Source organism: Xiphophorus hellerii, chromosome 12 (genome assembly GCF_003331165.1).
Source record: "Xiphophorus hellerii strain 12219 chromosome 12, Xiphophorus_hellerii-4.1, whole genome shotgun sequence".
NCBI classification, from domain to species: domain Eukaryota; kingdom Metazoa; phylum Chordata; class Actinopteri; order Cyprinodontiformes; family Poeciliidae; genus Xiphophorus; species Xiphophorus hellerii.
This window is the reverse complement of record NC_045683.1, coordinates 32,548,900-32,561,420: the sequence shown is the minus strand read 5'-3', so window position 1 is coordinate 32,561,420 and position 12,521 is coordinate 32,548,900. Positions and strand designations below refer to the sequence as shown.

Sequence of the window (12,521 nt, the reverse complement as noted above, 5' to 3'; positions counted from 1 at the left end):
AGTAAATTATCACATGAACAGAGCTGTTTATATCTTGGCTGCACCTTGGTGAGAAGAAGACAGCCACAAACCTCCCAAAGAAGAGGTTAGCAATGTAGGTTTAAATAAACATTGGACAAAGGTTTTTGGTGCACATCATCTTTGAAGTGTCTACTTATGATATACACCTTTGCATTTACAAAAATTGTTTCGGTGTATGAGCAGGATGTGTAAACATGTTGACGGTCACAATAGTGACCGGTGGGACAATACATTTTATCTAGGTGCGCTTATTTAAATACATACCATGTTCTTCCAATTCCAAATTTCTTTGTTTTTAATATTAATTTTGAGTGTGGTTCTAGATCTGTTAGACTTAGTGATGGCCAGACAAAGCATGCAACAATGAGGAAGATGGAATCCTTACTGATTTTGGTAGTGGTGGCTTAGACATGGACTATAAGGGAAAGATAGGCCTTTTTCCATGCCTAATTTTGAATGCATATGATCAGTTAATGGGAAAAGAGGATGATCTCCCCTTTCACCAGTCATGTGGCACTCTTTTACCACCTGCAAAAGTTTATGATGAAGGGACAATTGTCTCTTTGATGTACCCTTTAAAACTAAAGAGGATCCAAATGAGGGTCCAACACAAGATGAGAAACTGCTGGTCCACTAAAAAGACAACAATATTTTCACCGTAGAAACAAAGATGAGAAAGAACTACACAGAGACTGATGTCAAATAGATCAATGAGCACATGAGAGGTGTAGACCTTCATGACCAGAACCCCTCAAGGAACAGAATCATGATCAGGTGCAAGAAATCTTGGTGGCCCATTTCAAAAGCACACTTGAAAATAGGATGACTGTAGCTTTGGAGGTTGGAGTTTATCTTGTAACTGGTGGGTTGCCTGCTGGAAGCCCCGCTTTGTCTGTGTCAGTCGTTGTGGCCTGACACAAGAGGACAATTCACCCACCATGCCTGCTAGTGGTAGTCAGAAGACCTGGTGATGCCAGGGTATGACTGCCTCACTTCTGTCAAACTGTACCAGGGAAGCTGTAGCTACAATATAGTAGCTTACTGCTATCAGTGTGTGAATGTGTGTGTGAATGGGTGAATGACTAAATGTGGTGAAAAGCACTTTCAGGTCATTTGGACTTGATAAAGAACAATATAAGTACAGGCCATTTACCTTTCAGATATTATTTTAAAAATGTGTCGTAGGAGGGACGACCGTTTTACTCATCTTCTCATGGGTTGTGGCTTATTATCTTATGCAAAGGCTTGGCACAAAATCAGTAGGTCATGGAAATAGATTTCAAATGGACACTTCTCTTCAAGATGTGACCAACACACTTACTGGTCAGTTAATGCAAGAATCGTTTCCAGAGATGTTGCTTTTGCGCCGCTCATGCCTGGGAGAAATTCAAGGCTTTATTGCACATTGAGTGCTTCAAGAAAGATCATGGAAAGTAAGGAGGGGATGAAATAACCCAAAATTGAAGAATGCCAAAGTCACCACAAGTTCTGCTAATCACCTGATTCAGGTGAATTGAAGCAGAGACGGATGGAAAAGATGCCTGACACCGGCCCTCAATCCCTGGAGTTGAAGACCCCTGGACTAAGTTTATTACTGCATGACAGTGTGACTGACAAATGTTCATGATTTTCAATAACATAAAGGAAGGCCTCTACTATGGATGTTATCTTTATGATCTATGTTAATGGGATAACATAATACTACAACTGACTGCAGTTCAATATAATTATATAATTTATAAACACTCAAACACTCAAATTCAGCTTGGTTTAGAATATACAGATAGCCAAATTTGTACTTTACAGAGCAAATGTTGCACTAACGTAGTGTAGTGGCAAGGTATGTTCAAATAAAGAAACAGTGTAAACCTTTAATTAATCTTGTCTATTTGGAAAAAGCACTTTTAGCTCATCTTAATAAGAGCACCATATTATCCCACCGGTCACAATTGTGACTGATCATAAAACACACTTTTTCTTATATTTTTCCACATTTTTTTAAATTATTTCCCCTTGATTAGTTCAAAGGGCTATAAATGACATCTGATTTTAATATTTTCATGTCTGGGAAAAATTGGGGATTCAATGGGTTAAATGTGATTTTTGTCAATGTTTCTTTGTGATTTGAAGCAGAAAAGTGGACTCTGGATTAATGGTAAAAGGTTACTTGGTCTGATTAGTCCATGTTTTGTTTAGGATGATATCATAGACATATTCAACAAATTAGAACATTAAAGTACGGTAATATATAGATTAATTAGACAGAAATGGTTGTTTGAAAGTCTTTATTTCTGTTAATAATGATGATTTTCCACTTAGAGCTAATTAAAACATAACATTTAAAAATAGATTATTACATCAGACCAATAAAAAAAATACATATTTATAAAAACAAAATGTGGGCTAAATTGAGAAGTTTGTTATTTTCAAACATTACAAAACAGACTTATGGTGACATTCTAATTTATTGAATATGATTGCATCATCATGTAGATGTAGAACATGAACTGATGCGTTCAACTGTGGTGATCTTAGAACAAATCTAGGACTCTTTCACTCTGTGGCTCAGTTCATTGTCCAGCAAGAGCCCAGATGAGGTGGCAACATTAGTAGTTCTAGCAGAGTCCAGAGATCCACAGTCATTTGATCAGAGCACCTTTTCCCAGAGAAATGCAGATTTGTGAAGTGCATTACTAGCTAATAATTTAGTTAGTAGACTGTTGTATCTTCAGAGCTATAACAGGCGGTGTGAATGCTTTTCTGATTAATGTTCTACTTTTCATCCTATTTTCTGATGTTGATGGCTGTGTAACACTTCCCTGATCTGTGTGTGTTTGGTCTTTCCGATGCGGTTTATTCGCTATTGTGCTGAACTATTTAGACCCAGAGCAGCAGGGTTTATACTGAAAACTGACTGAGGGTGGATTTACTAAATATGTGACTTCTGAAGGAAATAATTTGCGCAAATTTTATTTAAGGGTATCATATTAAACGGTGTTGTAGTGCACCCTTTCTCAATCTATGCAACACGAACAATCTATGTTCGTTTTGCCAGCTTTGGGACCCCGACTATTACATTCCTGAGAGTTTTACATTGAGAAATAACGTGTTAAGTATAAAACAAGGCTTTAATGCCAGAAATGATCAAATGTTATGTGATGATACAAACGGAAGAGATACAGAGAATTCACCGTCCAGCGCTGGGCCACTAGTACACCTCAGGGATGCAACCAAGTGAGGCAGAGATTGTGACGCTAGGTCTGAATTGATCTTCTCCTCATTCTGCAGACTCTCTAAGAAACGTTGACCTGCTTAATTAGTTGTTTGCTTGTTTTTTGTTGTTGTTTTTTGTCGTTTGACTGGCTACAGGAGCTCCATCAACTGGTGTATAACAACAGATCTACCGAGCTGCACCTGAATGCACCGGAGAATTTCACACAAGTCACGTGACAGAAGTCATGTGACTGGAGTGTTCGGTGCAGCTTGTGTCATGTTAAAAGTCAAAGTGAGCGCGGTGTGAGTTTTGGTAATTGTATCGCTGAAACATGACAGCTGGATTAATTATTTTCACAGTGACAGTAGCTGTGTTTTCTGACCCTCTTCATGGCCTCTCACACACCTACTTCCAGGTAATGTTTCATTTCATTCTGTGTGACGTTTAGTAACTGTTTTGAAATCCCAGCTTCCCCTCATCTCAGTCCGCCTGCTGTGTCTTCTCAGGAAGATTTGGAGTTTTTTTTTATCAGTATTTTACTAGAGCGCTGTTAACCTTATAGCTGTAAAACGACCTGTTGTTGTGTAGCCTTCAACTGAGACGTTCTTGATGATAGTTTTGAATGATCATAATATTTAAAACAGAGTTAATTAAAGTCATTCATGGGCCAAACATTCATTGCTCTGCGGGTTATTTAAACTGTATCATGTTGTGCTGCTCATTTCACTGCTCCAGGCCACAAAGCCTGCAGGTTCATCAGATCCCCAGTTCACTGAGAAGTTCTTCACCCAGACTTTGGATCATTTCAACTTCAACAGCATGGGCAACGGAACGTTCAGCCAGCGATACCTGATCACAGGTACAGGCACTTTCCTGTAATACATGTTATAAACTGAACCGCAAATGATTAACCTGAATCTGTTGTTCCTTGCTGCAGACCAATACTGGAAGAAAGGCTATGGTCCCATCTTCTTCTACACCGGAAATGAAGGCGACATCTGGGAGTTTGCTCTGAACTCTGGGTTCATCACAGAGCTGGCAGCTCAGCAGCAGGCACTGGTCATATTCGCTGAACATGTAAGAAAAAACTGTCAAAAAGAGCCACCAATGTGTTGGAGGCAGCCAGGTTGAGAAGATTTTGGTGGATCATGTGAGGAGGAAAAAGGGGAAGTAAATGTTTAAAGTTTGACTCAGTTTGTCAGCTGATCTTCATTTGCCACGAGTCAAACTGTGCAGGACAGTTTGGTTCACAAACCTCAGCTGCAGCCAGAACAGTAAATTGTAAAAACACCTCATCTGTTTTCTTGCTTTTTAACATTTTAGTCACATTGATTGTGGTTAATAAAGTCCATTATGTAATATTGTTTGTTCATTTAGCATTGTGGTTTAGAAGGTTTTTAGTTTAAATTAACTATTAATTAGAGTACATTTATTCAGTGTGAACAAAGCCCCTTTTATCAAAAATATGAACAAAAGTCCTGGTGAAACAATTAGGATTATTTTTGTCATCATTTACAGTACATAGGATGGTAAGAAGATATGAGGTCAGCAACTCTTCATAATAATCAGTTGTTTATCTTTTTTTGTCCTACCACCACAAATGTAAACACAGATTCTGGATGCTGATAGGCCGTGTGAGCAGTGTGCTGCTGATAGAGGCTGGAACGCTTCAGCTGTCAGATGTTTCTTTTTCTTCTTTTTTCCTGAAAACTTTAGTTTATTTAACTGCATCATAAATATTAAACAGTGAACATAAATCAGCTATCAAAATAAAATCATGCAGTCAGAACAACAATAAGAGAGGCATTCAGATACTAAAGACTAAAAACCAGCAAATAATGAAGATCCGCAACAAAATAAATGAAATGATCCATGTTCTGAACAAAAATGTGAAAATGTTCTTAAACTGAGAAGTTTTCTTTTACATATAACATAAAAGGGTTAGGTTTGTATTTATCTATAACCAACATTAAGAATCAAATATTTTCAAATAAGGATCAAGTTAGTAATCATAATTGTTAAATTATTTTCTGCACAACTCGGTCCATACATTATAATGTTGTTTGTTTATGATGGCAATAACAAATCCCACATTAAAACTAATTACAAAACACATTAACAACCTCAAAGCAAACAAATCAGTTTTCCCAACTCTCAACTTAAAACAGACAAAAAGAAAGCAGTCAGCACTGTTCAAATCGTATTCACTTCTGGTATCGGTTTAAATCATTTAAAATATTTACTCCTGCCATATTCTGAGAATATTGTCTGTTTGAATGCGGTTTGAGTTGTAGCGCTGAGTTTGATGCATGCAGCGGCTCTGATAGAGGCTGCAGTCTGTGCTCCATCAGCAGGCCCAGCAGTTTGCTGTTTGGTTCTCAGTCTGACAGTGTGAACAGGTCTTCTCACAATCTGTGATGATGACTGTGACAGTGGTGCGGTGTCTCCCCGGATTCATTTAGAGCTTTTCAGCAACCCTTGGTGTATAAAAAAGGAATGAATATGTTGAAACGTATGTCATGAGCATTGATGAGGACGGTAGAGGATCTGTTGGAACATTGTTGTAGTGAATGGCATCATGGACTCTTTTTAAGTAGCAGAACATTTAAGCAAAAACTAGGGATTCTACCAGTAAATGGGTCATTGTTTCTCTTAACTGGACAATGTTCCAAAACATTTGGCCAGATCAAAAAAATCAGCCTTCTTCCACGGACAAAACCGGTACTGGATCTAAATCCTGTAAGACAGTAGATAATTAGAGAGGACTCTGGAATAGTGAAACTGCCTCTCTGCTGCTCTGACCATGTGAAATTATGACTGCTGTGCTGCCTGGCCTTTTGTTTCTGTCTGCTCTTTGTGAACTTGACCTTCCACACCTCAAACTAAACATCGGATGAAAAACGTTTTATTTAAGGCTTTTTCCATGTCTTCAGTAAATGTGATCAAAGCTGTACATTTTTCCTTCAATCTCTGTTGCTGATGTAAGATTTTTTTTTAACTAATGTGTATGTTTTAATAATATTTCTCTCATGCTCATATTGTTGTCTTTTTCAGAGATATTACGGCAAATCTCTGCCGTTTGGGAAAGAGTCCTTCAACATCCCTCAGGTGGGTCTGCTGACGGTGGAGCAGGCCCTCGCTGACTACGCCATCATGATCAGGGAGCTGAAGGAGCAGCTGGCAGCCTCACACTGTCCTGTTATTGTGTTTGGTGGCAGGTGAGACCTACAGCAGTAGTGGTGGTGGTGGGTTGTGTTCACCAGGTACTGTAGTTTATCAGATAACATCTTCCCCTCTCACCCTTTTGCTGCAGCTACGGAGGAATGTTGTCCGTCTACATGAGACTCAAGTATCCCAACATGGTGGCCGGCGCCCTGGCGGCCAGCGCCCCCATCCTGTCCACTGCTGGTCTCGGAGACGCCGCACAGTTTTTCAGAGACGTTACAGCTGTGAGTCACCAGCATGAGCTCTCTGTCAGAGACAGCCGACTTTATACGGAGAGTCTTTGCTCTGAACTGTTGAGCAGCTTTGCTTGTGTGTAGCTGCAGTTCACTGTTAATGCTACTAAATCCGAGGGTTAAGGTTTAATTCAGTTTAGTTATAAAACACCAGAGATAATAATCAAACCAGTAACAAATGCATGATCTGTTTTTCAGTGTAACATCTGGACCTCTGGACATTTCTGATTAACTTACTTCTGCTTGTGGAGGTGAAAGAATGAAATCGTAGAAACCTGTTTAATTTAAATGACAAACCTGTCAAAAACAACTCAGAGGTTCTTTACTTTATTACTGGAGGCCAATTTAATACTACCAAGATTAAGTTATTTCCTAAGCAGGTTCTGTTTCAGAGGTTCTGATCCACAAAAAATAACTTATTGTTTTGACTGAATTCAAAAGCAGAAAATTTCAGACCATCCAAGAATTAGTTTCTTCAAGACATGCTTGTTGTCTTCCTAACTGATTGGGTTAATAAAGATTTTAGGATGACTGTAGCAGAGTATCTTTGCTATTGCCATGGAAACCTTTCTGATGGCAAGACTTCTCTGTTATGTATTCTGTCTGAACAAAAAGGTCTCAGGATTAGATTTAGACTGAATGACACCAGCACTTTGAACTGCCTTGTTGCTGCGGATGTTCTAGATAAATAAAATTACCTTACGTAACTGCAGGTTGTTATATAAAGAAAACCTTTTAGTTTTCAACCTGATGAATTTTTTTTTTCTTTCTTTAAAAGTTTTTATTTTAACAAAGATTTTTCTCTACGAACTGAAAATTAGGATGTCAACCTGTGAGATGCTGAATGTGATTTTTATTTATTTATTTTTAAAAATATTTTTCTTTACAGGATTTTGAGAACATCAGCCCTGATTGCAGAGATGCTGTGAGAGGAGCTTTCCATCTGTTAAAACAATTAGCTGATCGCCAAGGTGAGGAGCTCCGCCATGAACAACTTTCTGAAAATCACAGAAAAATTTACAAAGTGAATTCTTCCCAACCGCCCACACAATGAACAGTTTTATTTGTTACAAAACATGCCATTATTTGGAATGAAGACATGTTGTTCTGCTGGTGCCAGATTACAGTAGCATCCAGTCAGAATTTGCTCTCTGCAAGCCGCCGGCGTCTCCTCAGGACATCCAGCAGCTCTACGGCCTGCTGAGGAACGCCTTCACCATGATGGCCATGCTGGACTATCCCTACAGCACCAGCTTCATGGGCAACATGCCCGCCAACCCTGTCAAGGTCAGCTTCACAGGCATGACACGCTGCTTTTAGGAGGTACAAATGTTTAATATTTATTATTGTGATGACTGAAGAAGCCACTCTGGTGTCTGTTAGCTGCAGACATGGAATGACTGGAAGGCTTTCATTTACAAAATGGATCTAGTTGGCAAAATTCAAGCAAACATTTTTTTTCTAGAATCCTAAAATAATTACATGTTCATAGTGTTCATTTCATGTTCATTTGTTAAACTTATGTTCAGAAACAAATGGCAACTAAGGATTTTTAGCTTCATTGTCATCTGAAAATGTTTCTGAAACACATTATTCCACTACAACATATCTTAGAAACTCCAGTCTGGTTTTAAATGTGATCACAGTACAGAAACACTTGGAGTATTTAACCATCTCCTTGGATGGAGGGACATTGTTATTAGATTTAAGTGCAGCATTCAATACTATTGACTGTGACATCCCTTTATTTTGATTGCAGCACTGTTTTGGTGTTAAGGGTACAGTGTTAGATTTGTTCTCATCACAAATCTAACACTTTGTAAAACAGAAGTTTTTCTGTTCATCTCCATCACTGTTCTGTGGCAGCAGATCTAAATTATGGGGTCCCTTAAGGTTCAACCTTAGGCTGTATTTTGTGTTCATATTATTCTTGTTGCCTTTTGGACTCACTTTCAGTGTCTTCTTTCACTGATTTGCAGACGACGTACAAATATACCTGCTCCTAATGAAATGGCATGATAAAGATGATTCCCTACAGTCTTTGACAGATTGCTTAACAGAAGTTACATTATGGATGAACCACGTTTAGTTTATGTGAAGCTGCTGAACTGGTGTGAAACTGTGATTTAAAAAAAAAATAATTCTATTTTCCTTCAGGTGGCCTGTGGAACCATGCTGAGAGGATTGGATCTGCTGGCTAACCTCCGAGACACCGCAGGTTAGCCAGAGAATCTGCTTCTGTGACACTTTTTGATAAATCTCACTGCTTGATCGTCCTGCTTGTGTTCAGCATCGTCCAATCAGCTGCTGATTGGACAATTGTTTGAGCAAAGATTTCCCCTGAAACCAGTGCTGATGGGTGAAAGGATGCATCACTCTGTCCAAGGCACCTGAGATGTAGTTACTGGGTGCAGACACTAGAGGGTAGTGGTTTGCTTCATGGTCAGTACAGTGCACCTTGTGGAAAAAGGGAGCAGACAGTGACAGTGCCTCTCATTGTAAACATTCTTGTAACAGTTCAGAAAAAATTTGTAGCAAAAGGAAAACAAGTGAACACGAGGTGAGGAAGCCATGTCTGTTCAGTAACCGATGCCTTCCAACCTGCAGGGATCGTGTACAACTCGACCGGGTTGCTGACCTGTTTTGACCTCTACAGTCTCTATGTACAGTGTGCTGACCCAACTGGATGTGGACTGGGATTCAACAGCCTGGCATGGGACTACCAGGTACACCAGAACCCTGGGGCTGATGGGAAATATTAGGAGATGTGGTACCAACTGCTTTACTTCCATGTTGGCTAGATGTGTCAGTGGTGTGAATGGAGTTTATTTAAATAACCACAACAAATCTCATCTCAGGGCATTTTAAAAAGATAGGAATAAAGTTTATCTACAGATATATTGACAATATTGTCAGGATTGTTGCTTTAGATCTTTTCTCTGCACCTTGGTCTCCAATAAATATTATTAATCAGCCACTGTAGTTGCTATAAACTGAAGCAGGTTACAACATTTTTTTTGTAATCTGCATCCTGAAGAAGATACAGGTTACATAAAAGTGACAGTGACAAATTTGCCACAATTTCTCTGGCAAATTGACTACAGTGACATGCAGTTACAGCCGTATAGTTTGTCTAAACCGTACTGCAGAGAAGTTGTAAATACTGCCTTTGTCACGTTTGTCATTATCTCAATAAATACTGCAAGTTTAAATCCATATCACTCATCTTTAACAGACAGGACTCAGAGCTCTGGAAGTCTGAAGTAGGAACCTTGTTTTTAAAACTGCTGAAAACATGAAGTTTAAAATCTTTACTGACAAAAACAAAATGTACAGGATCCAGACAACTGGGTGCTTATTTAGGTGTAAATTGCAGATTCCAGTGTGTTTAGAACGACCCAGTGATCCCACACACACCACCAGCTCACAGTCTGCTCCAACTTTGAGAATCAGACACTTTTTGATAAATCTCACTGCTTGATTGTCCTGCTTGTGTTCAGGCCTGCACAGAAGTGGAGCTGTGCTTTGAGAGTAACAACTTGACAGACATGTTTCCTCCGATGGCCTTCACTGAGAAGGACCGAAAGGCCTACTGCTCCAAGCGCTGGGCTGTGGTTCCTCGGCCAGGCTGGCTCCAAATCCAGTTCTGGGGGGATGGTAAGTCTCAAATACCCTTGGTCCCCCCAAATCCCAGCCGATTCTATTCTGGTCTCAGAGGAGCATGTATTCTTCACTACATGGTAATGTGCATGTGTTCTCCACTGGCTGGAGAATACATGCACATTACCATTTGGTTTATGCAGCTCTGTCAGAGACTAAAAGCTCTAAACTTTTGACTTTCAAAATCAATAGAAAGTCAAAATTTATTTAAAATACCTATTAATTAATTTTTTTTTTTTTTTTAAACAAAATTTGGTTTTAAAAGCTTTTGGGTGCAGTTCTCCATCTTCTAATGCTGCTAATGCCCAAACCAAAAATATGGACAGAAACAATGAATTTTACATTTATTTTCTTGCCTTTATTTACTAAGTTAATGCTTAATTAATTAATTTATGCTAAATTAATTCAATGGTTCCTTATGAACCATTTTGCATAGATTAATTTTGCATAAATGTTACTGTGTACCTTCTGATTTTAGTTTTCAATGAGTTCTTAGGTGGAAAATTTTGTCAAGTAATATATTATGACTTCATTAATTTGATGTTGAATACATTGCCTGATAAAAATTTCCACCACAATCCCATCTTTTGATTAGAAAATATGTAATATTTTTATCCTAATCCCCATCAAATTTTATTTAATCTCCACAGTTTAGGTTTTTCTGCAGCAGGGCTGCTGGACGTTTCCTTTTGTCTTTCTCTTGTCAGAAACTTTTCCAATTCCAGCTTGAGGAGCAACTTGATAAATTTGACTGGCAGCCAATCAGAAAGATGAGCATGGCAAATAATGTTTTCCTGAATTTCTCCTCTGTGGGACAGTAAAGGCTATTTCTATTTTCTATCTCCATATTCAATAACATATTTTATACTAATGACAGAAAAACGTATTACATTTATAAAAAAATAAGAATTTATTTAATTTTTTTAACCCTCCTGCGGTCTGACCCGTGTGCACTTTTCTGAGGCCCCTGATTGGCCCCAGGTAGTCACCCAGGGGGCCACAGCCCCCACTTTGTAAAACCCTGTTCTAAAGATCTCTTGTGTTCAGCCCTCTCCACCGCAAACAACATCATTTTCTCCAACGGGGATCTGGACCCATGGGCCAACGGAGGGGTGAGTGTGACTCAGGCAGGAAACCTTTAGTGAAGTCTCACGTCAAAGTTAATCAGCTCTCTGATGTTCAGGTGCGCAAGTCGCTGAGTTCATCGCTGGTTGCGCTAAACATTTCTGGAGGGGCTCATCACCTGGACCTGAGGTACCACAAGCTGCTGGCTCCTCAGTTTGTTCTGCTTTGTTGTTGAAATGTTCAACATGAAAACAAATGTTTTTGTTGTCTTACAGAGGATCTAATGACTCTGATCCAGCCTCAGTCGTCAGAGTCAGAAAGGCTGAAGCAGAGCTCATTGCACAGTGGGTGAAGATGGAAAGGTCTAGACTAACAGCAGCATACACACAGCTGTAGGGTTCATCTGATCTATTGTTTTAAAAGAATCCAACAGAATACAAAAGAGCACATTTAAAGCATCCCGTCTTGTATTTTTCCCTCAATATTTGAATCAAATAAGTGGTAAATTGAAGTTAACTTCTTGTCTGATTCTATAGATTTTCAGCTGCTTCCATCCACTGATACTTAAACATGGTACAGATTTATTGTACCGAGAAGGTATAGCAAAGAACAGTGAGAACAGTCATGGCATTATAGTAGCTGTAACCGAACAGGTTTTTATCATACATACAGATGGAAATTATCTGATATTTCTACTTGTTGTTTGCTGTTTTATTAAAATGCTTCCTTCCAGCCAAAACCTTGTAGTGAAGTCTTGCTAATAAAGATTAGGCTGAGAAAGAAACTAGAGATTGTCCATAAAGCTTTGTTGAATAAATAACTTTTTTTCCCATCTACAACACACACGGCATGTTGATAGGAAATGTGGTGATATGACCTCAAGTCTTCTTACTGGGAATGCGAACAATGAATCCACTTGCAATTAATTAATGGTTTATTAGATTAAAATTAGTTCCAATCGATCCACTTAGATCTTCCTTTAGTGTTTGGCCGCCATCCAGAAGAGGGCACTGCTAGTCATCCTGAAACAGCCAGTTGATATAGGAATAAAGCTGGAGGGGTAATTCCAGAATGGTAAAGGCATGGAAAATGCACTTTATGTG

At 38.9% G+C, this 12,521-nt stretch overlaps 1 protein-coding gene across 1 annotated transcript; it reads left to right on the top strand.

Moving 5' to 3' along the window:
- Window positions 1-3,566: 3,566 nt before the first annotated feature.
- dpp7 (dipeptidyl-peptidase 7) lies at window positions 3,567-12,250 on the top strand. The gene is made up of 13 exons (XM_032577911.1): window positions 3,567-3,650; window positions 3,971-4,094; window positions 4,173-4,312; window positions 6,290-6,453; window positions 6,549-6,684; window positions 7,583-7,664; window positions 7,814-7,980; window positions 8,851-8,911; window positions 9,301-9,419; window positions 10,194-10,350; window positions 11,401-11,465; window positions 11,537-11,607; window positions 11,694-12,250. The coding sequence occupies exons 1-13, from the start codon at window positions 3,567-3,569 to the stop codon at window positions 11,812-11,814; spliced, it is 1,491 nt and encodes a 496-aa protein (XP_032433802.1). The 3' UTR covers window positions 11,815-12,250.
- Window positions 12,251-12,521: the final 271 nt, after the last annotated feature.